At 41.1% G+C, this 24,207-nt stretch overlaps 1 protein-coding gene across 1 annotated transcript in view; it reads left to right on the top strand.

Moving 5' to 3' along the window:
* The first annotated feature begins 425 nt into the window (after positions 1-425).
* The window catches only part of LOC106090476 (putative uncharacterized protein DDB_G0277255), a 541,420-nt gene continuing 517,638 nt past the window's right edge, over positions 426-24,207 (top strand). Inside the window, exon 1 of the mRNA XM_059365826.1 lies at positions 426-1,778. Coding sequence (XP_059221809.1) covers positions 744-1,778 — 1,035 coding nt within the window. The 5' untranslated portion in view covers positions 426-743. The remainder of the gene's footprint in view (positions 1,779-24,207) is intronic.

The raw sequence follows: 24,207 nt of genomic DNA, 5'->3' as shown, positions 1-24,207 counted from the left end.
GTCCTCAGCATTCAACTGTTTTCCCATTGAATCAGTATGAATTAGCTGCACAGAAAACGTTTTAGTTTTAAGTGGCTCGAGGGACAAGAGCGGCATTCTTAAGTGTGTCCCCCACTCGCCCCCTAGTAGGCGACTTAAGACAGTAGGAAGAGGGAGAGAGAGAGAGAGAGATAGAGGAATGTACAAGCCTGAATGCTTTGCTACGCTATTATGGTAAGCGGAAGTTGAATTTATTTACATGCGATACATTGTAAACGGAATGCAAATGAAGGTATGACAGCAGCCACAAGGACAACAACAAACTAAAGCGAGAGCCCCGGGCAACCAGCGAACAGCAGAGAGCAACAGACAGCTGTCCCATGAATATTTGATAAGGCCAAGACCAAAAACTAAAGGATAAAGGATAAAACAAAACACACACACACACACACATACACCCAACCAGCATCATACACAACACATCGCTTTTCACATCCTTGCTTGGCAATTGTAAGCACTTTGAGCCCCCCCGCAACAACAAACAATGACAATAAGTTCAAAAAACCCACATCATCTCCCAAAGATTTCATCTTAAGAGCAATAACACGAAGCAGCAGGTAGTCTACTGCTACTACTACTTGCTGGCTAAAGGCGTAAGGAGTAACTTTTAATCATAGTAGTTGGAGCAGAGACAAGAAGGTGGAAGTTGGCAAAGGGATATAGACAACTCATTCCACCATTCTCGCCACACACTTCCAGCAACAATGACCGACCTAAGACGCTCGGTCGATATATCAGCACGTTATCACCATCAGCAACAGCAACAGCAAAACAATTCCCACGACACCTACCGTTCGAGCTGTAGTTCAACGCCCGAGCCCAAGCCCCAGCTGACTTTGTGCAAGAGTCTAAGCAATGGCGGCAGCTATCGTCATCCACTGCTGCAAACGCTGTCCGATCATCCGCACATGAACAGCACCGGTGGCGGCAGCTCCAGCACCAGCACCACTGCCACAGCCACCACAATTGGACGCAGCTCTCAGTACATCAGCGAGAACGGCAATCACAATTCTTCCATGGGCGAGATACAGTTTGACGAAAGGGAAATCTACTATGTGTCGCCCTCGAAGCGGAAAAGTTCCCTAAGTGCCACCCAGACACCGACGCTGCGCAGTAGCATGCGTGCCTGTGAACGCCTGAGGTCCTTCAGCCCCACCTCAGCGGCTGCCATAGCTCCCACATACCCGCCTATAATGCCTTCTGCTGCCTATGGCGCCCGCCTAAGCGGTACCATTGGCCAAGATCTTAGTTTTGACAACTACGAAGCCTCCTCCCACTACTCGGATACGGCCATGCAGGTGCTCAGATCCGGCAGCTGCTCGGCCATGGCCAGCATGCTGAATACCAACAATCTCATCAATAACTCCTCCAACAACCCAGCAGCCACAATGGCCAGTGGCAATGATTCCTCCGCCAGCCATTTGCAGCATCGTTCACAGAACAACGTTACCTTCTCCAATCACATTACCGAACAGCGTGCTATGACACCACAAAATCGTGGTTCACTACGCCGCAGCAAGGGACGCAGCAACCAATCGCTTTGCAGCTGTGATGCCGGCTCCGATGCCGAGCTTAATCCTGATCCCACACGGCCCTTGTACGAGTATAGCCTGGAGCGACGCCGCAAGGTTCACACATATACGTGTGAACAAAATGCTCAAATATTATTACGTTTGGAGCGTGAACGCAATCGCAAGTTATCGTTGGGTGGTGTTGGCAGCAGCAAAGAAGATATCGAGGTAAGTGTTATTGAATGTTTGTTGTTATTGTTTTTTTTTGGAAATTTCAAAGGAATTTTAGTTGGAAAACAGCACGCATTAAAATTGTTGAAAAAAGAAGAGAAAAGAATTGTTAGAAAAAAAAAGAAAAATTATATAAAGGTTTTCAACTTTGAATAAAACACACTACGGCAGATTGAAATTTTTGTAATAATTTCTCAAAAACTAATTTTATACCCTACACCCAAGATTCACTGAATAAGGTTAGGCCAAGCTATCAGCCGATATACAATTTTTATACCCTCCACCATAGGATGGGGGTATACTAATTTCGTCATTCTGTTTTTAACTACTCGAAATATTCATCTGAGACCCCATAAAGTATTGGGTTGCCCAAAAAGTAATTGCGGATTTTTTAAAAGAAAGTAAATGCATTTTTAATAAAGCTTAGAATGAACTTTAATCAAATATACCTTTTTTACACTTTTTTTCTCAAGCATGCTAAAAGTAACAACTGATAACTGACAGAAGAAAGAATGCAATTACAGAGTCACAAGCTGTGAAAAAATTTGTCAACGGCGACCATATGAAAAATCCGCAATTACTTTTTGGGCAACCCAATATAAATATTCTTGATCGTCGTGAAATTTTATGTCTATTTAGCCATGTCCTTCCGTTCGTCCGTCGGTCTGTTTGTCGAAAGCACGCTAACTTTCGAAGGAGTAAAGCTAGCCGCTTGAAATTTTGCACAAATACTTCTTGTTAGTATAGGTCGGTTGGGGTTGTAAATGGGCCATATCGGTTCATGTTTTGATATAGCTGTCATATAAGCAGATCTTGGGCCTTGACTTATTGAGCCTCTAGAGGGCGCAGTTCTCATCCGATTTGAATGAATTTTAGCACGACGTGTTTTGTTATGATATCCAACAACTGTGCCAAGTATGGTTAAAATCGGTCAATAATTTGATATAGCTGCCATGTAAACCGATTCGGGATTTTGACTTCTTAAGCCCCTAGAGGTCGCAATCGTTATCCGATTTGCCTCATGACCATCAATATTCGTGTTTATTATGGTCTGAATCGGTCTATAGCCTGATACAGCTCCCATACAAAGCCTGATAGCCTGATACAGCTCCCATACAAATCTCTATTTACTATTTCAGCAATTCTTATTCGAATTGGCTGACAATTTACACAGGTCTCCAACATATAATTTAATTGTGGTCCGAACCGGACCATATCTTGATATCGCTCTAATAGCAGAGCAAATATTTTCTTTCATCCTTTTTTTGCCTAAGAAGAGATGCCGGGAAAAGAACTCGACAAATGCGATCCATGGTGGACGGTATATAAGATTCGGCCCGGCCGAACTTAGCACGCTTTTACTTGTTGATTCTACGAAACAAACAAACAAATCGAGTATCATATAGTCTTGATGGGTTATAGGGAGTTTTTAGGGGGTGGGGTCACCCCCTCCACTTCGATCTGATTTTGTAATCTACTCTACTCAGATTCGTAATCTACTCCAGAATGCCTTTTATTTAAGCCCCATATTGATATGAATGACCAATTTTTCTATTTTTAGATATTTTGGGGTTAGGGCGACTTTCTGGAAACTTGGACCCAATTTTTAATGCCATATTCGTATTCTACTCTTCAATACCTTTCGTTTGACATCCCTAATGTCTTTGTCAGTTCACTTGTGATTTTGGGTGGTAGTTTTGAGGTAACGCGGAGGGTCCGCCCCCTTCCGATATTAATTAAAAAATAATAAAATTTTTTTCTTCCTGACCATATTCGTATTTACTCCCGAATAACTTTCATTTGAGTTCCATATTGCGATGATCGACAAATAAATCTATTTTAAGGGGTTTTGGGGCTGGGACGGCCATTTGACATTCATTTTTATATAAAGGAAGAAGATTTGAAATGAAGAATTTCGATCAAAATTCACAAAATTGTGGTACAGGATATTGTAACTTAGTACATTTAACACCCAGAGGGAATAGAGGTAGATATGTATACTGATAGACTCAGAATCACTCTCTAATTCGATTTAGCTATGTCCGTCTGCCTATCCGTCCGTCTGTCCATGTTAATTTTTGAATAACTACAGGTCGGCACTTTCATACGATCGTCTTCAAATTTGGCACATACATTGTTTTTGGCGTAGAGTCGAAGCCTATTGTAATTGGAAAGAATCGGTTCAATTTTAAATATATCGCCTATATAAATGTTCGTCCGATTTGGACTAATATTGCAATAATGTGGTGATTTTTTTACCGATTCTAGCGAAATTTGGCAGGAAGGATTTTCTTTTCACCGGTAAATTTCATACCGACCACTGCTGTGTGTATCAAACGGAGATCATTCCAATTAAAGAAGTGGTGGATAGTTAGATATAATGTCATAACGACGATTTGCACAAACATCTTCTCAGACAGCCAGACAGCCATTAAACTCCAGGAGAAAGTATATCTGAACTCGAAAACTGCCCTCGACTGTCGCAGATCTCTCAACGAGATGGCTGAACAGTTCAAAATTCACCTGTTCTGAGTGCCGGGCCGCAGAGATATTCCAGGGAAATGTAAAGCGGATGAGCTTGCGAGACTAGGAGCTACCCTACACATTCCAGGGATACTGGAATCTGTGGGTATGCCTCTAGCGACATATAAGCTACTTCCTCAGGATCAGCCCCGAAGGGCAATGAATGACCAATGGCCACAGAGATGGGGTTATGAACACTCCAAAACTAAGTGGCCTAATGTTGACTTGAAGATGTCTACCGCTTTGCTGTCACTGGCTAGAACAGATGTCTCAATCATTGTGTCCGTCATGACAGGTCGCTGTCTAATCGGAAAACATGCAGACAGACTGAAGATTGCCAGTAACGACTTTTGCAGTAACTCTGAGGACATCGAAGAAGAATAGACTATGGAACGCCTTCTGTGTGTGTGTACCGCACTAGCAGCCAGAAGGTGTTACACTTTAGACTCTCATTTCTTTGAGAACCTCTTTGATTTAGAGGATCTGAACATTCGCAAGTTGTTGGGCTTTTTAAAACGATCTAGATGGTTGAACGGTAGGAACTAGAATGCATCTTCCTTCTTCTGTTTCTGTAGTATCACAATCGACGAAACCGTCTTAGTGAGTCTGATGATAGACAGCCACTTAAACCTAACCTAACCTATATGAACTAGGACCCAATGAACGCTGTCATGGCTCACCATAGGAAAAAATCTCTCCTTGCGTAGTTCCTTTAATCAAATCACTCTAATCAATCCCTTCGCTATGGATGCATTGATGAATTTTTTCAGTATTATATCAACACAAATCGTCAGGGAAAGTTTATCCTCATCTCCACCAGAGAGTCATGTATAGACTCAAATTTCATGTTATTAAAATTTCCTTTATTTTTATACGCACCACCGAAGGATGGGGGTATATTCATTTTGTCATTCCGTTTGCAACATATCGTAATATCCATTTCCGACCCTATAAAGTATATATTGGGTTGCCCAAAAAGTTATTGCGGATTTTTCATATAGTCGGCGTTGACAAATTTTTTCACAGCTTGTGACTCTGTAATTGCATTCTTTCTTCTGTCAGTTATCAGCTGTTACTTTGCTTGCTTTAGAAAAAAGTGTAAAAAAAGTATATTTGATTAAAGTTCATTCTAAGTTTTATTAAAAATGCATTTACTTTCTTCGCAATTACTTTTTGGGCAACCCAATATATTCTTGATCAGCGTAAAAATCTAAGACGATCTAGACATGTCCGTCCGTCTGCCTGTTAAAATCACGCTACAGTCTTTAAAAATAGAGATATTGAGCTGAGACTTTGCACAGATTCTTTTTTGTCCATAATCAGGTTAAGTTCGAAGATGGGCTATACCGGACTATATCTTGATATAGCCCCCATATAGACCGATCCTTCAATTTGGGGTCTAAGGCCTTTAAAAACCACATTTATTATCCAATTTTGCTGAAATTTGACGACATGTTTCCTGATCTGATCAGATTTGGATATAGCTGCCATATAGACCGATCCCTCGATTTAAGGTTTTGGAGCCATAAAAAGCGGATTTATTGTCCGATGTCGCCGAAATTTGGGAGTGAGTTAAGTTAAGCCCCTTGATATACTTCTGCAATATGGCACAGATCGGTCAAGATTTAGATATAGCTGCCATATAGACCGATCTCTCGGTTTTGGGGCCATAAAAGCGCATTAATGGTCCGATATCGCCAAAATTTGGGACAGTGAGTTGTGTTAGGCCCTTCGATATCTTTCTTCAATTTGACTCAGATCGGTCCAGGTTTGATATAGTCCGATTTCTCGATTTAAGGTTTTCGGCCCATAAAAGGCGCATTTATAGTCCGATGTTGCCGAAATTTGGCACAGAGAGTTAAATTCAGTCGAAACATATTTCGATATAACTGCTATGGGACATAAGGTATGCAATTTTCACGGGATTTTGATGAAAGGTGGTTTACATATATACCCGAGGTGGTGGGTATCCAAAGTTCGGCCCGACCGAACTTAACGCCAGATTTAGTAAGAAGATGGGCTATATCGGACTATTTCTTGATATAGCCCCCATATAGACCGATCCGACGATTTAGGATCTTAGGCCCATAAAAGCCACACTTATTATCCGATTTTGCTGAAATTTGGGATAGTGAGTTGTATCAGGCCAGTCGACATCCTTCTTCAATCTGGCCCGCATCGGTCCAGATTAGGACATAGCTCCCATATAGACCGATCTCTCGATTTAAGGTCTTGGGCCTATAAAAGGCGCATTTATTGTTCGATTTCGCTTAAATTTGGGACAGTAAGTTGTGTTAGGTTCTTCGAGAACTTTCTGCAATTTGACTCAGATTGGTCCAGATTTGTATATAGCTGCCATATAAACCGATCTCTCGATTTAAAGTCTTGGCCCCATAAAATGCACACGTATTGGGTTGCCCAAAAAGTAATTGCGGATTTTTCATATAGTCGGCGTTGACAAATTTTTTCACAGCTTGTGACTCTGTAATTGCATTCTTTCTTCTGTCAGTTATTAGCTGTTACTTTTAGCTTGCTTTAGAAAAAAAGTGTAAAAAAAGTATATTTGATTAAAGTTCATTCTAAGTTTTATTATAAATGCATTTACTTTCTTTTAAAAAATCCGCATTTACTTGGGCAATCCAATATAATCCGATTTCGCTGAAAGTTGACACAGTGACTTTGTTAGGCTTTTCGACATCCGTGTAGAGTTCGGTCGAAATCGGACCACATTTCGATAGAGCTGCTGTGGGGGCATAAATTATGCATTTTCACTGGATTATGAGGAAAGGTGGTTTACATATATATCTGAGGTGGTGGGTATCCAAAATTTGGCCCGGCCGAACTTAACGTCTTTTTAATTGTTTAGCCTTATTTCGCAAACAGTTTAAAGTTTGCTTTGTATTAAACCTTCCAACATTAATTCTTCAAATTGGATTTGGTACGGTTTTTCTGCAAATCATCACGGATAATCAAATCTCCACTGTAGTTGTCATATAGACAGACATACTTATTAAAGTTCATGATTACACAAAAGACGTAATTTTTACCCGGGCTAAGTTCGAAATAGCTTTACATGAGACGTTTATATACCGACCCACAACCATAGTAGGGGGTATACTAATTCCGAAATTCCGTTTGTAACACCTCGAAATATTGATCTAAGATCGCATAAAGTATATCTAGCCATGTCCATCCAGCCTTCCCTCTTTGCGTTCGTTTGTGGCCATATCGGTTCAGATTTGGATATAGCTCAAATATAAAGTGGTCCTTCGACTTCTTTTATTAGGCCCCTCAAAGTCGCATTTGTTATCCGAATGGGCTAAAATTTGAAACAAAGTGTTCTGTTTCGACTTGCAATAATCGCGACATGTATGGTTCAAGTTAGTATATTACCTGGTATAGATCCTTGATAAACCGATCTCCCCTGGAAGCCACAATTATTGTTCGATTTTGCTAAAATTTTGCACGTGGTGTTTTGTAAAGACTGTTTCCACTTTCAACTGCCATAGTAAGTGTTAGGCATATTGGTCAATAGCCTGATATAGATCTCATATAAACCGATTTATCGGTAAGTCTTCTACGACCCTTGGAAGTTTAAATTTTTCAAATTTCGAACATAAATTGCACACATGCCCTTCATCCATGTTCATTTGTGTACATTTTTAGCAGAATCCATGCTGGTTGATTAGGACCGGCCGAGTTTATCAAGATTCGGCCGAGCCGAATTTAACACGTTTTTACTTGTTTTATTTATAACAAATTTAAATATCGCATAAACGCCTTATATGGGGTTTCCACCAATCAGCGATTAAAACAATATGTTGCCTCTTTTTTTTTGGAAATGAACACCATATTGAAACATTAAGAGAAGAAAGACAAATGTGCGAGCATAAGTATCGAAAATGGCTAAAAATGAAACAACAATAAAGTCGTATAAAATATTTATTATCTTTAAGTACTTTACGTTCCAAAACGAGTTTCGATTCGTTAGCATATGCTATTCTAGTAATTGGAGCCTACCAACATAATTTCATTTACTTTGCTCTTACCGTGAAACGTGCAGTGCTTGCAGCAGCAGTTGAATTTTAGTGAATGCCTTCAAAGGTTGTAAAGGTTTTTGGTTTTTCGTATTCGACAAACGCAATAACAACCTGATATGGGTGGTGGTGTAACTGATGCTGAATATATAGAAAAAAATATCAAACACACGAAAAACATTAACATAGGTGAAGGGCAGAGCTTCATTCAGGTGGGTAAAATTCCCATGTGGCAAATGGCGAAGAGAGAGCGTGAAACAAAGAATACTGCAACAAATGGCTCTATTTATGGATTTTATGTGTGTCTCATACGATTACGTGGCACATACACCAGCATAAACCTTGACAGGGCAACCATGTTTAACAAACGTATCCAGTATCCTGCGTACTGCTTGTAATTATAAAGCAAATAGGCAAATGCAAATGCCCACAGACACTTGCACTCTCAACACACATCTACTCCCTGTGGGCTATGGTGCGTGTTGTCTGCCCTGGGCGTGTGCTGCTTTGAAAACGTGAAAAACATTCATGCGACGCGAATAATCATATGCGCGCATATCAAGTAGCAATTTCAACAACAAATAATAACAAAACACTTTTCAAAATGCTGTGTGTATTTTCGTTGTTTTTTTTTTTTTGGTGTTACAAGCGACACACAGGTCTGCATATATAAATTTGGTGACGTGGATGACTTGAGATGGGCAAAGCTGAAATTTTGATGCTCTACACCAAACTCAAAAAATTTTATGAGTGGAAGAAACTAACGTTCATAAGACGTAGGTTAGGTTGAAAAGAGGGTGCAGATATTAATCCGCCCCTTGCCACTGTTGACATACACCTAAGCCAGTAATCGGCTTGTTGTGCGCTCTAAAAAACTATAAAGTAACCTCTAAAAAAATTAAAGTTAGGAATTTCGTGCTACTTACAAAATCCTTAACTGTTTTCCAAACCACTCCCCTGAATTGGTTCATGCCTGGTATTGTGTCTCCACCTAAGTGCCGGTATCTGTTAGACGCAAAAGTCGGGCAATGATAAAGGAAATGCTCCAACATCTCATCATCTTCCCCGCATGCCCTACACATGGAATCACTTTCCGCACCGATTTTACATAAGTGAGCTCGTAGTCCTATGTGTCCGTTCATAATACCAATAGCTATACTGAACTCCTTCTTACTTCCTTTCAGTAATAGCCTCGTCTTCTCACGACCTGGATCCCCTTATAGGATTTTCGCCGTCCTACCTTGCATGGACATTCGTCGCCCACTCCCTTAACTCGGACTGCGTCGACCCGAAAGGCTTCGGGTTAACCAAGTTTATTGACGGCAGTCCTCTGGCCTACACCACCAAATCGTCTGTCTTTTCATTTCCCCCTAATTCGTTATGGCCCGGCACCCAAACGATGCGGATTTTGCCATCTTCAGAGAAGGCGTTATTATCCTTCTTACACTGTAAGACTGTTCGTGACCTTACCGTTCTGGTTGTTATTGCCCTTATGGCAATTTTACTGTGGGTAAAGATGTTTGCACTCGAGGTCCTCGCGTTAGCACCACACCACTTAACGCATTCCGTCATAGCCCGAATCTCCGCCTGCAGGACTGTATTATGGTCTGGCAGTCTAAACAGATCTCAGTTCCTGGGGTTTCAATGTAAACCCCCAGGCCCAATCTGTCTTCTAGCTTTGATCCATCCGTATAACATGATCATCCAGAAGGCAATACTAGGGTTCCGTCAATTCAAGACTGTGCTTCGCTCTCGACTTTAAGGTTCATCCTTCCAGATTTTCTTATCGTCGTCTCGATTATACCGCGATAGTATGAGCTGCTCCCATCCTCAATCCATTCTCCCATCGCCATATGTGGCTGCCTCACACTTAATATGTATGTCAGTGGATCGGAAATCTGGAATAGTCTCCAGTGCCCTAGTGGGCGTGGTCCTCATCACTCCGCCTATGCCAAGACAACATGTTCTCTGAACCTGTTGGATGGTCCTTATGTTTCACTTTTTCTCCACAGCAATCCACCAAACTACTGAGGCGTAAGTAAGTATTGGTCTAATCACGCTTCTGTAGAGCCAGTGGACTACCCTCGGATTCAATCTCTATTTAGAGCCAACGCCCGTCTACACAGTGCCCAACATCTATGAGCCTTCTCAGTACGCTCCTGAATATGACACTTCCGATTCAGTTTCCTGTCCAAGATCCTAAATATTTGACCTTGTCAGATATCGAAATCGTCTTATTGAGGAAACGTGGTGAGTTAAATTGGCCCACCTTCATCTTCCTCGTGAACAGGCATATTTCAGTCTTCTCTGGGTCAAGACCTCTGAGTCTAGCCCAGTCATATGCCACACGCAAGACCTTTTCGGCCCTTTTGCATAGCTTCAGTTTCCTGTCCAAGATCACACCTAAGTATTTGACCTTGTCAGATATCGAAATCGTCTTATTGAAGAAACGTGGTGCATTAAATTCGCCCACCTTCGTCTTCCTCGTGAACAGTCATATTTCAGTCTTCTCTGGGTTAACATTGAGACCTCTGGGTCTAGCCCAGTCATATGCCATATGCAAGACCCTTTCGGCACTTCTGCATAGCTCGTTCGGATATTTACCCCTTAGAAGTACTATAACATCGTCTGCGTAGCAGACAGGTTCAAATCCCTCCTCAGTCAGCATTCGTAATAGGTCATTTAGGGTGATCACCCATAGGCGTGGCAATAATATGCACCCCTGTGGCGTGCCCTGTGCCATTTTCTCCCTTATATTTATGCCATCGGACACACAATTTATACACATGTTCCTCAGCATATGATTTATCCAGTATCTAAGGACCCGGTCCACCCGGTACTGGTATTAGGATGGGATCAGTGTGTCGGTCCCCTCGATGTTAATGCATACCGCCAGAGTGTATGTTTTGGCATCCAGGGATTCTTCTATTTTATGCACAACCTAGTGCAGGGCAGTCTCCACAGATCTTCCCTTGACATAGGCAGCTGTTTGTATTTGAGCAGTTCGCTAGATGTCCTACTCTTTATCATGGTGTCCACAATACGTCCCATGGTTTCGAGTAGAAAGGACGTAAGGCTTACGCGTCTGTAGGCCTTTGGTGTCGCATGACTTGCTTTGCCGGGCTTGGGTTTAAACACCACCCTTGCCTCCTGCCAGGCTTTCGGATTATATGCAACTCCTAGGTACGCTGTGAAAATTTTGGCCAGATGAGGCGCCAGATAGTCTGCCTCTTGCTGTACTAACGCCGAAAATATTCCATCAGGTCCGGGTGACTTAAATGGTTTGAAGCTCCTCAAGGATTCCTTCACCATAAATTCCGTTATTATAAACCTTCGATCAACATCATTATTCCAAGATTCCGGTGTCTCCGTGAGGCCCTTCGTATCCTGTGGAAAATGGGGTTTCATCAAGAGCCTCAATATGTCCTCCGTTGTCTCTACTCTTACTCCCATGTCGTCTACTAAAGTTTCAGTTTGGACATGGGTTTTTGAGAGAAACTTTTTAATCTTGGCGGCGTCATTAACGCTATCGTTATCGCTGTTCGCAGAAAAGGCTTCTAAGGGATTAAGAAGTCAAATTTTGGGACTGGTTTATATGGGGGCTGTATTTGTTCACAGACCGATTCAGATCATACTTGGCATGAATATTGGGAATTGTAACCTTAAATTTTAGCCAAATCGGATAAAAGTTGAGGCTTTAGGGGCTTAATAAATCAAAGCGGGGGATCCGTTTTGTATGTGGCCAATATCCAAATCTGAACCGATATGGCACATTTGCAATTCCCAACGACCTACATCAATAAGAAGTATCTGTGCAAAATTTCAACAGGCTAACATTATCTTACGCATTATCCTTTGTTTGCCGAAAAAAAGATACCAGACAAAGAAGTCGACAAATGCGACCTCTGGTGGAGGGTATATAATATTCGGAACTTAGCACGCTTTTGTTTTTTTCAATTTATTACCTACCTAAAATTAAATTCAAACTTAAGCAATGCTGTTATAATTCTATGTCCCACGACTATACGACACACACCCACACACACATGCACGTGCAGCCCAAAAGTGGAACAAAGTTGGTAGGGGGGGATGGGGGGTCACAAAACAAAGAAACAATGGCAACATCCTTTTGGTTTGGGGAACTGAATGCATGTTCTTCTCAAGCATTGTTGTTCTTTCGCATTTCCGTTGCCATTCTTCCTAATTTGTATTTAAAACACATTCCGTTTTATGGGTATAAGCGTACGAGAGTAAGCTCTCGAATCGAAAAGCCTCTCAAATTGTTTCACAAAATCTGCGCTTTTATTGCTGAGGCAGGAGTGGGTTGCACGAATCCTTAGCAGTCACATTCAGCAGCCTCACGCATTAATCGCAATTCGCGTTTATGTTTCGCGTCCCAATGACCATTAACGCCGCACTTGAAACATTAAAACGGGCATTCACATTCACAAACGAAATAAATACACATTTATTAAATCACACACAAGCACAAGCACACGCACACATAAAACAGCACCAGAAATGATGGTTATTCGCCTAAATGAGAATTGGATGTGGAGTTATGGCACCAAAAACAGAAACATTTAAAGCTGAAAATTGTTTAATTATGTCCACAGCCACATAATGGAATAGGGTCACGTGTGAATGTCTTTTTTTAATACCCTCCACCATAGGAGGGGGTATACTAATTTCTTCATTGCGTTTGTAACACCTCGAAATATGCGTCAAAGACCGCGTCATTATATTCTTGATCGTTATGACATTTTAAGCCGATCTAGCCATGTTCGTCCGTCCGTCTGTCGAAAGCTCGCTAACTTTCGCAGGAGTAAACTTATTCGCTTGAAATTTTGAACAAATAATTCTAATAAGTGTAGGTCGGTTGGGATTGTAAGTGGGCCAACTTGGTGCATGTCTTGATGTGGCTGCCATATAAACCGATCTTGGTTCTTGAGCTTCTAGAGGGCGCAATTCTTATCCGATTTTTCTGAAATTTTGCACAAAGTGTATTTTTTTACTTCCAACAACTGTGCCAAGTATGGTGTAAATACGTCCATATCCTGATATAAACCGATTTCCGATTAAATTTCTTGAGCTACTAGAAGGCGCAATTCTTATCCAATATGGTTGCATCCAATTTTGCATATGTCGTTTTGGTATGACTTCCAACAAATGTTCCAAGTATGGTCTAAATCGGTTGATAACCTGATATAGCTGCCATATAATCTTCCAGTTTGACTTTTTGAGCCTCTGGAGGGCGCAATTACTACTCGATTTGTCCAAAATCTTGGAGGTGGTGTCTTTCTATGACTCTTGAATCTGAAAAAGTCATTCAAAGAACTTGACAAATGCGATCCATGGTGGGGGAGGGGAGGAGATATATAAGATTCGGCCCGACCGAATTTAACATGCTTTCACGCTTAACACGCCTGGCAGGAGGCAAGGGTGGTGTTTATACCCAAGCCCGGCAAGGCAAGTTATTCGACACCAAAGGCCTACAGACCCATATGCCTTACGTCCTTTCTACTCAAAACCATGGAACGCATTGTGGACACCATGATAAAGAGTAGGACATCCAGCGAACTGTTTAAATACAAACAGCATGCCTATATCAAGGGAAGGTCGATGGAGTCTGCCCTGCACGAGGTTGTGCATAAAATAGAAGAATCTTTCGATGCCAAAATGTACACACTAGCGGTATGCATTGACATCGAAAGGGCTTTTAACATTGTGCGGACCGACACACTGATTCAATCTTTAAACCAATACCGGGTGGACCCAGTCCTAAGAGATTAGATAAACCATATTCTAAGGAACAGGTGGATAAATTGTGTGTCCCATGACATTTATATAAGGGAGAAAGTGGCGCAAGGCACGCCACAGGGGGGCATTTTATCGCCACTCCTATGGGTGACCACCATAAATGACCTATTACGGATGCAGACTGAGCAGACGATGTTATGATACTTCTTAGGGGTAAGGATCCGAAAGAGCTATGCAGAAGGGCCGAAAGGGTCTTGCATATGGCATATGACTGGGCTAGGCCCAGAGGTTTCAATGTTAACCCAGAGAAGACTGAAATATGCCTGTTCACGAACAAGACGAAGGTGGGCCAATTTAACGCACCACATTTCCTCAACAAGACCATTTGACCATCCGATTTGGCTGAAATTTTGCACATAGTGTTCTGTTATTACTTCCAACCACTGAGTCAAGTACAGTCCGAATCGGTCTATAACCTGATATAGCACCCATATAAACCGATCTCCAGATTTGACTTCTTGAGCCATTGTAAGCCGTAATTTTTGCCCGATTTGGCTGAAATTTTTCACATAGCGTTCTGTTATGACTTCCAACAACTGAGCCAAGTACGGTCCAGATCAATCTATAACCTGATATAGCTCCCATATAAACCGATCTCCCGATTTGACTTCTTGAGCCCCTGGAAGCCGCAATTTTTGTACGATTTCTTTGAACGTAGTGTTCTATTATGACTTTTAACAACTGAGCCAAGTGCGGTCCGAATTGGTCTATAACCTGATATATCTCCCATATAAACCGATCACCCGATTCAACGTCTTTAGCTCCTGGAAGCGCAGTTTTGTTCCGATTTGGCTTTTGCATGCGGTATTCTATTATGTGCGAAGTACGGTTCAAATCGGTTTATAACTTGATATAGCTCCCATATAAACCGATCGCCCCATTTGACTTCTTGAGCCCTTAGAAGCCACAATTTTTGTTCGATTTGTCTGAAGTTTTGCTTGAAGTGTTTTGGTATGATCTGTGCCAAGTACGGTCCAAATCAGTCTTGAACCTGATATAACTCCCATATAAACCGATCTCCCGATTTACCTTCTTGAGCCCCTGGAAGCCTCAATTTTCATCTGATTTGGCATGGTGTTTTGTTATGACACTCAACAACTGTGCTAAATACGGTCCAAATCGGTCTAGAAACCGATTTGATTCTTGAGCCCAACAAGTTGCGATTTTTATCCGATTTGGCTGAAATTTTATGTTATACATCTCAACAAATGTGCCAAGTATGATCCAAATCGGTCTATAAGCAGATAAAGCTGCCATATTTTGGCAGAATCCATGGTGGTGGGTTCCCATGATTCGGCCTGGTCAAACTTAGCACGCCTTTATTTTTTGAGTCTATACGGAACACACAAACAAACAAACTGACGAACAAACAATCATAAATTATTTTTAAACCCATCACCGAAAGATGGGGTCATATCACATGGAAATATCCATTTTCGACCCCATACATTCCTGATCGTAGTAAAAATCTAAGACGGTCAGATCCGTTCGTCTGTCTATTGAAATCACGCTACAGCCTTTAAAAGTGGAGATATTGACCGGAAACTTTGCACAGATTCTCATTTTTAAACAAAGGCAGATTCAGTTCCAAGATGGGCTATATCGGACTATGTCGTGATATAGCCTCCATATGTACCGATCTGCTTATTTAAGGTATTAGGCCCATTGAAGCCACATTTATTATCCGATTTCGTTGAAATTTGGGACAGTGAGTTGGGTTAGGCCTTTTGACATCCTTGTTCAATACCGCCTCGCTGAAAACACCGTAGGCTGTGTTGGACTCTTTGACATTCTCGTTCAATACAGTTCTGATCGGTCTATATTTGGATATAGCTGTCATATAAATATACCGATTAACCGATTTAAGTTCTTGGGCCCATAAAAGCTGAATTTTTTCACCGATGAATTTGGTACAATGAGTTGCGTTAGACCCTTACATTGCTTTCCTGAATATGATGGAGATAGAACCATTAGATTTAGCTGCTATGGATTCATAAATGATGCATTTCACCGTTTAATGACGAAAGGTGTTGGTATTGCTGTCAACTATATCCACATCCCCATAAACACCAATTGAAACTTATTTGAATTCTAATGGTTCGAATATCGAGACTTATTCTAAGTGTTGTCTCCTCCCCATCGCATACAAGATACTCTCGAACATACTGTGTGAAAGATTAAAACCTAAAGTCAATGAGATAATTGGGCCCTATCAATGCGGCTTTAGACCTGGAAAATCCACCATAACCCAGATATTCATACTGCGCCAAATCCAGGAAAAGACCCGAGAAGGACAAATCAATACCTACCATCTATTTGTTGATTATAAAGCTGCCTTTGATACTCCTTTACATTCAAAAGTATTTCAAGCCATGTCAGAGAGTTGGTACCCCTGCAAAATTAACTCTGACTCTGCAGGATGACACTTGCTGATACGCGTTCCTCAGTAAGAATCGGAAAGAATCTCTCCGAACCATTTAATACCAAACGAGGTTTTAGACAAGCAGACAGCCTATCGTGTGATCTCTTTAATATCCTGCTGGAGAAGACTATATGAGATGCAGATGTGAATCGATATGGCACACTAAACACAAGAGAACACATGCTACTCGCCTATGCCGACGACATCGATATCATAGGTCGGTCACCGGAAGTAGTAACTGCAGCCTTTGAAAGAATCAAAGGAGAGTCAGTGAAAACGGGTCTGGCAGTAAGTGGAGATAAGACGAAATGGATGGTTTCAACTCCCAAAACGCCTTGCACAACCGAGCAGATAGAGAAAATAGAGAAAGTTGGGAACCACATCTTTGAGACAGTCAGTAACTTTATCTACCTCGGCACCGCCGTAACCGAAACGAATGACACCAGTTTTGAGATAAAACGAAGAATAATTCTGGCAAACAGATGCTACTTTGGACTAAGTAAGCAGTTTAGAAACAAGGCCACCTCTCGACAGACGAAGATTACACAATACAAGACACTGATACTACCCGTGCTGTTATATGGTTCTGAAGCATGGGTACTTGTGAAAGCAGATGAGGCAGTACTTGGAGTATTTGAAAGAAAGATTCTTCGTTAAATATATGGACCAGTTGGCGTTAATGGAGAATATAGGCGACGAATGAATGAATCGAGGCGCTTGGAACGCTATTCTACGTTCGGCTAGTGGAACAATTATTCTGTCATAGCCAATTAAAGTAAAGTAAAGTATTCTAACTGTCGTTATTTGAATTTGACTATGAAGGCTCCTTTTATACGCTGATAAAGTTCAATAGGTTGATGGGCTTATATGGCTGTATGTATCCAAATGTGGTTCGATTTTGAGCCGTATAAAGGTACGTGTAGATGAATCAATACAATAAAGAGTCTTGTTCAAACTGGACCATATTCGGCACGGAATCAGTTAGATCAAAGGACTCCTTTTAGGGAAATCAAGAAACTACATCTACATTGAGGTTCATATGGCTTAACCGAATAGTGAAACTCGGTGGACCATACTCGGCGCAGATGTTAGAGGGCCAAATAACATATACATAACGTCCCTTCCTTCCAACCTTCAGTAAGAAACCCTTCTTGAATCCCTCCCTTACTTAGATTCCTACATAGACCATTTTTTTTAAGAACTTGCAAATAACAGACAAAACTTCACTCATAACTGCTTAATGTGAACTTGTTTAAGCAACAACCCCTCAGCCTGTTGAATCAATGCAATTGGTTGCTAAAATCAAACAAAAACAAACTCAGGAAAATGCAAAAGTACAGAATGAAAAGGAAAGAAAAGAAAAGAGTGAAATGTAAATTAGAGCAGACGTAACATTTATCTGTGTGCGTTAGTTTGCATGAGTATAGGACATTCATACTCTGTGCAACACAACACACTTTTCGTATTGTTGGCCTGGATTGTGGTCTGAGCCCACATGATCTCTGATGTATTGCAGCAAAGCATGTTTAAGAACAGCACAATACAGCCAATGAAATTACTCAGGAAAAAAATTGGAGTACGTTACAATAATTGAGATAAATCGAGGTTAATTGGTGGCGATTATATATGGGGTAGTACTTGGTACAGTGGCCGCACTGAAGCCATCCAAAACAGGGAGGTTTTTAAGGGCAAAGAACATTGTCTTTTGTGAGGATATGACTGAGGCCCAACAGAAGCAAGTAAAATCGCATTAAGTTCAGTGGTGCTGAACTTTGGATACCCTCCATAAAGGATTTAAAGGGTAATTTTTTAAAAGCTATAGGAAAGTTTTTCAAAGACATAAAATTCATGAAATCTTAATTTGAATGGATAGTACGGTCCATATAATTAAAAATTGTTCCGAGCAAATGTTGACCGTCACTGCGCCTCAAATTAGTCCAATTTTGGCATACTCTCTCCAACATTTCGGCCGGTATCTCTCGAAAAAATGCTTCAATCTTGTCTTCCAAAGCGTCAATTGAAGCCGACTTGTCTGTATAGACATGAAATTCAACATAGCCACACAAAAAATAGTCAAAAATCGCACGATATGGGCAGCCAATTGACCGATACCGAACGTGAAATAAAATGTTCACCGAACTCGCCTCTCAATATGTTCATTGTTCTTGGTGGCATATGGCACCGTCTTGTTGAAACCACATGTCATGCAAGTCAAGCTCACGATAGCGCTCACCATTCACAGTTACGTAACGATTCGCATCACTTTTGAAGAAGTACGGTCCAATGATGCCACCAGCACATAAACCGCACAAAACTCTTTTTCTGGATGATCTGGATGCTTTGGTAGCTCTTGCAATGCTTCCGGCTGATCTTCACTCCTAAATCGACAATTCTGCTTATTTGCTTATCCATTGAGCCAAAAATAAGCTTCGTCGCTGAACACAATATTTCGATAAAATAGTGAATCTACGGCCAACTTTCCCATTCACCAAAAATTCTGCGTTGCGGTAGATCGTTCGGCTTCAATTCTTGCACCAGCTGTATTTTGAAAGGCTTCACACATAAATCCTTCTGCAAAATGTTCCACGTTGTTAAGCAACATAGGCCCAATTGCTACAAACGGGGACGAATCGATAATTGATGATCATTATTAACACTGGCCGATACAGCTGCAATATATTCTTCAGTACACACTCTACGTATGCGTGTTGGTGGTTTAATGACCAACAATATAAATTTGGTGCGAAATTGAGACACAATAGCCCGAATAGCCATATCAGTGTGTCGATTAAACTGGCCGTAGAATGGAAGAAGCGCGCGATTAACTCTCTTAAGAGAGAGCGCATTTCGACGTTGTTCATTTGTAAGACGGTTTATGGTTAAATTACAAACCAAACTGAAGATGTTTGACAGTGAAACAAAACACAAAACATGTGTGAACTGTTTCAACCAGTGTTGCCAAATAGATAGTAGCTAAAAAATCACCCTTTAGTAAAAAAAAAAATACTGTTTGGTGTGATTTATGGGCTGGCGGTGTCATTGGACTGTACTTCTTCCGCTATTATGAAGACCGGCACGTTACTGTGAATGGCAATCGCTACTGTTCAAGGATAACAGAATATTTTTGGCCCCGATTGGATAATATGGACTTGAAGGACATGTGGTTCCAAGAGGACGGCACCACAAGCCACACAGCGAACGTCACAATCAATTTATTGGAAACCCAGATTGTAGAACGTGTTATCTCACGAAATGGTCCAGTCGATTGGCTGCCTCGGTCGTGAGATTTGGCGTCGTTAGACTATTTCCTTAGGGCTACGTCAAGTCTGTGGTCTATGCCAACAAGCCAGCGATGATTGATGAAATTCGTACGAATATCGTACACATATCGTACGCAGCGGGTACAGCGTTTAGACTTCTGCAAGCGTGCAAGGCCATGCAGATGAAAGCGAGTTCCATCCATAATGGTATTCACAGAAATAAAGAATTTCTTGGATATCCACAACCGGATTTGCTTTATTTAAAACAACCTTTGTAGCGCTCTTATTGAAAAACCCGATACAAACGGCTTTTATGGGCTTACATCCTAAATCGGCGGATATTACTCCGCCCCATGCCACTTTGGACATACACCTCGGTAAGTAATCGGCTTGTTGTGCGCTCTAAATACTAAAAAACTAACCACGAAAAAGAAAATCTAAGTTAGGAATTCGGTGCTACTTACAAAGGCCTTAATTGTTTTCAATACCACTCCCCTAAGTTGGTTCATGTCTGATATTGTATCTCCACCTAAGTACCGGTATCTGTTGGACGCAAAAGCCGGGTAATGACAAAAGAAATGCTCCAACGTCTCATCATCTTCCCCGCATGCCCTACACATGCTATCACTTGCCACATCGATTTTACATAAGTGAGCTCGTAGTCCTATGTGTCCCGTTATGACACCAATAGCGATATTGACTTCCTTCTTGCTTCCTTTCAGTAATAGCCTCGTCTTTTAACGATCTGAATCACCCCATAGAATTTTCACCGTCCTACCGACCGTTTCGCTGTTCCACAATGTTGCATGCGCATTCGTCGCACACTCCCTTCGTCTGCCGTTTCATTTTCCCTTACTCCGTTATGGACCGGCACCCAAACTATGCGGATTTTCCTATCTTCAGAGAAGGCGTTAATCTCCTTCTTACACTGCAAGACTGTTCGTGACCTTACCGTCCTGGTTGTTATTGCCCTTTTGGCTTCAGACCCTTTATCGGCAGATCGGTATATATGGCAGCTATATATAAATATAGTCCGATAGGCAGCATATTTGGGTCAGATGGCGGGAAGCCTTAAACTACTCACCGTTTCAAATTTCAGTGAAATCAGATGAAAAATAAAACATTTATGGGCATGGTCCGATTTGGCCCATTCAAGAACTCAACCAGCGTGCATTAAAAAGACGTATCTGTGCGAAATTTCAGCTCAATATCTCAATATTTGAAGGCTGTAGAGTGATTACAACAGACGGAAGGATAGACATACAAACGCACGGACATCGTTAAATCGTCTTAGAATTTTACGACGATCCGAAATATATATACTTTGTAGGGTCGGAAATTGATATTTCGATGTGATCGATGTGCAAAAAAGGATATAAGAAAAGATTTGCTCTGCTATTAGAGCGATATCAAGATATGGTCCGGTTTGGACCACAATTAAATTATATGTTGGAGACCTGTGTAAAATGTCAGCCAATTCGAATAAGAATTGCTCCCGTTGGGGGCTCAAGAAGTAAAATATAGAGATCGATTCATATGGGAGCTGTATCGGGCTATAGACCGATTCAGACCATAATAAACACGTATGTTGATGGTCAAGAGATGGTCCGTCGTACAAAATTTCATTCAAATTGGATAAGAATTTCGCCCTCTAGAGGCTCAAGAAGTCAAGATCCCAGATCGGTTTATATGACAGCTATATCAGGTTATGAACCGATTTAAACCATACTTGGCACAGTTGTTGGATATCATAACAAAACACGTCGTGCTAAAATTCATTCAAATTGGATAAGAATTTCGCCCTCTAGAGGCTCAAGAAGTCAAGACCCAAGATCGGTTTATATGACAGCTATATCAGGTTATATACCGATTCAAACCATACTTGGCAAAGTTGTTGGACATCATAACAAAACACGTCGTGCAAAATTTCGTTCCAATCGGATAAGAATTGCGCCCTCTAGAGGCTCAAGAAGTCAAGACCCAAGATCGGTTTATATGCCAGCTATATCAGGTTATAGACCGATTTGAACCATTCTTGATACAGTTGTTGGATATCATGACAAAACACGTAGTGCGAAATTTCATTCCAATCGGATAAGAATTGCGCCCTCTAGAGCCTCAAGAAGTCAAGACCCAAGATCGGTTTATATGACAGCTATATCAAAACATGGACCGATATGGCCCATTTACCATCCCGACCTACACTAATAAGAAGTATTTGTGCAAAATTTCAAGCGGATAGCTTTACTCCTTCGGAAGTTAGCGTGCTTTCGACAGACAGACGGACGGACGGACGGACCGACGGACGGACGGACGGACATGGCTAGATCGACATAAAATGTCACGACGATCAAGAATATATATACTTTATAGGGCCTCAGACGAATATTTCGAGTAGTTACAAACAGAATGACGAAATTAGTATACCCCCCATCCTATGATAGAGGGTATAAAAAAGAAACACACACTGCCCGAGCAGTGAATCGAACTCGGTTCGCTGGCTTCCAAAGCTAGCACACTCGCTCTAGGCCATGGCAAGTCGATAACATAGGTCGTCTAAATTGTCAATTGTATACGCAGATTGTTACACTGTTACAGCAGATCAATGATCATCAACATCTTCAATGAGAATGGCAACCATTGGCAAAAACAAACTGTAACAATTCTGTCCCAGCAAACTAGGCAAATGAGAGTTCACTAATAGGCTGAAAATATCGAAGTTAAACATGTACACCACAAAAATTGGACCTTGAAATTTTGTACATGACCTCGATAACACTTCAGCTCTGACCATGTCACAGAGTTATGTCTATCCATTTGCAAATGGCACATATTTTACTAGTTTTTTCGATTTTATGCCTTGTGCGCCACCGTGGTATCCATAAACGAATGGACGGACGAACGCAGATCACCCATCCTACATTGGTGGTTAGAAAAACGCCTGGAAAAGGGCCTGAGTTTTGTGTGGTCTCACTGTAGTTCGGCCCAACTCCGCAGCATACAAAAATGAGGTATATTTTTATGTGCGTGTATATGGGAATGTTTGTGTCTATGAAAATGCCATACAAAAATCCACTTTATATAGGGAACTCTCTTTAAAACTGTATTACCAGGCTTATCTGTGGGGCTCTTTTGCGTTGTTTTTGTTGGCTGTTGTGTGCGTGTGGTCGTATGAGTGAGTCTCAGAGTATCGGTTGAAACTAACTTTTATACTTGTGAAAATATACAAACATGTATAACACATGGCTGTCTGTATGCGGGCGTACGTGTGTGTGGGTATTCCAAGTGGAAATGGGCAAATTAATGGTCGCGGTATGTAGGGCGGATTGTGTTCTTTTCTTGATGCGTTTGTCAGTAATCGCGCGAAGGAGCATGGCGAAATCATGCCAAAAGACGAATGACACAATAAACAAAAAAGTGCCATAATAAATTCTTTTGGATTGCTCCACATTACCGATGAAATATGAAGATCGAGCATGAGCGCAAACATTTACTATGACGCTGCAAGAAAAACGAAATGAAGTGGAGAAACCGACACAGACGCAAAAAAAAGAAAAACCAATGCAGACATGGAGACAGGCAGACATACCACCAGACGAAATTTCGCACAAAACCATACAGTACTGCTGCTGTTTCTGATCCTAATTTACTGTATGCATACCTACCAGAGTGTATGATGCTGTTGATGGTGTTTGATTTCTACATCTTATGTGTGCGTGTGTGTGTGTGTGTGTGTTTCCAAGACTTTGGCGCGAGTGATGAATGGCAAAGGTCAAACGGTTTTAGGTGTCGTCGTTCAAGTGATGCTCACGAACTTGTTTGCATTTGAGACACACTTCAACAAAACTCCCAATTTGCTTGAATATGCTGTAAAAAAAGCTCAAAATTTAAATGCTAAACAAATATTGCTTTAACATTGCATTCCATGCGTAAAAGTTTGTAGGCATGCGAAACTAGAGATTCGGTAACAAGTATGGGATGTAGGATTTACGTACGCACATAGTCGTAGCAAAAAGAACTATAAAATTTTATGTATGCATGATTTTATGCGAATATTATTAACAAAACTTACGAATGAAGTTTTTATTATCAGAACATGTAAGACTAGGAAAGAATTTTTCTTTATTTCGAAACAAGTGGATATTGGATGTTCTTTTAATGGGCTCACAAATTCACACCAAGTCAACAGTTTGAGGCCACATAAAAATGCAGAAATATTCAAACTTTTATTTGGATTTTGTGAGGCTGGTTTTGTGATTTTCCAGTTACATAGAACAGAAGTCCTCAAACAAAATTTTATCATATTCGGTAATAATATCATTCTGTGGATGTTCTAACGGGTTATCAGGTTATTCATCGATACC

The sequence above is a fragment of the Stomoxys calcitrans genome, chromosome 3 (assembly GCF_963082655.1).
Source record: "Stomoxys calcitrans chromosome 3, idStoCalc2.1, whole genome shotgun sequence".
NCBI classification, from domain to species: Eukaryota; Metazoa; Arthropoda; class Insecta; order Diptera; family Muscidae; genus Stomoxys; species Stomoxys calcitrans.
Note: the sequence above shows the minus strand (reverse complement) of the source record. Positions and strands in the feature narration are given on the sequence as shown.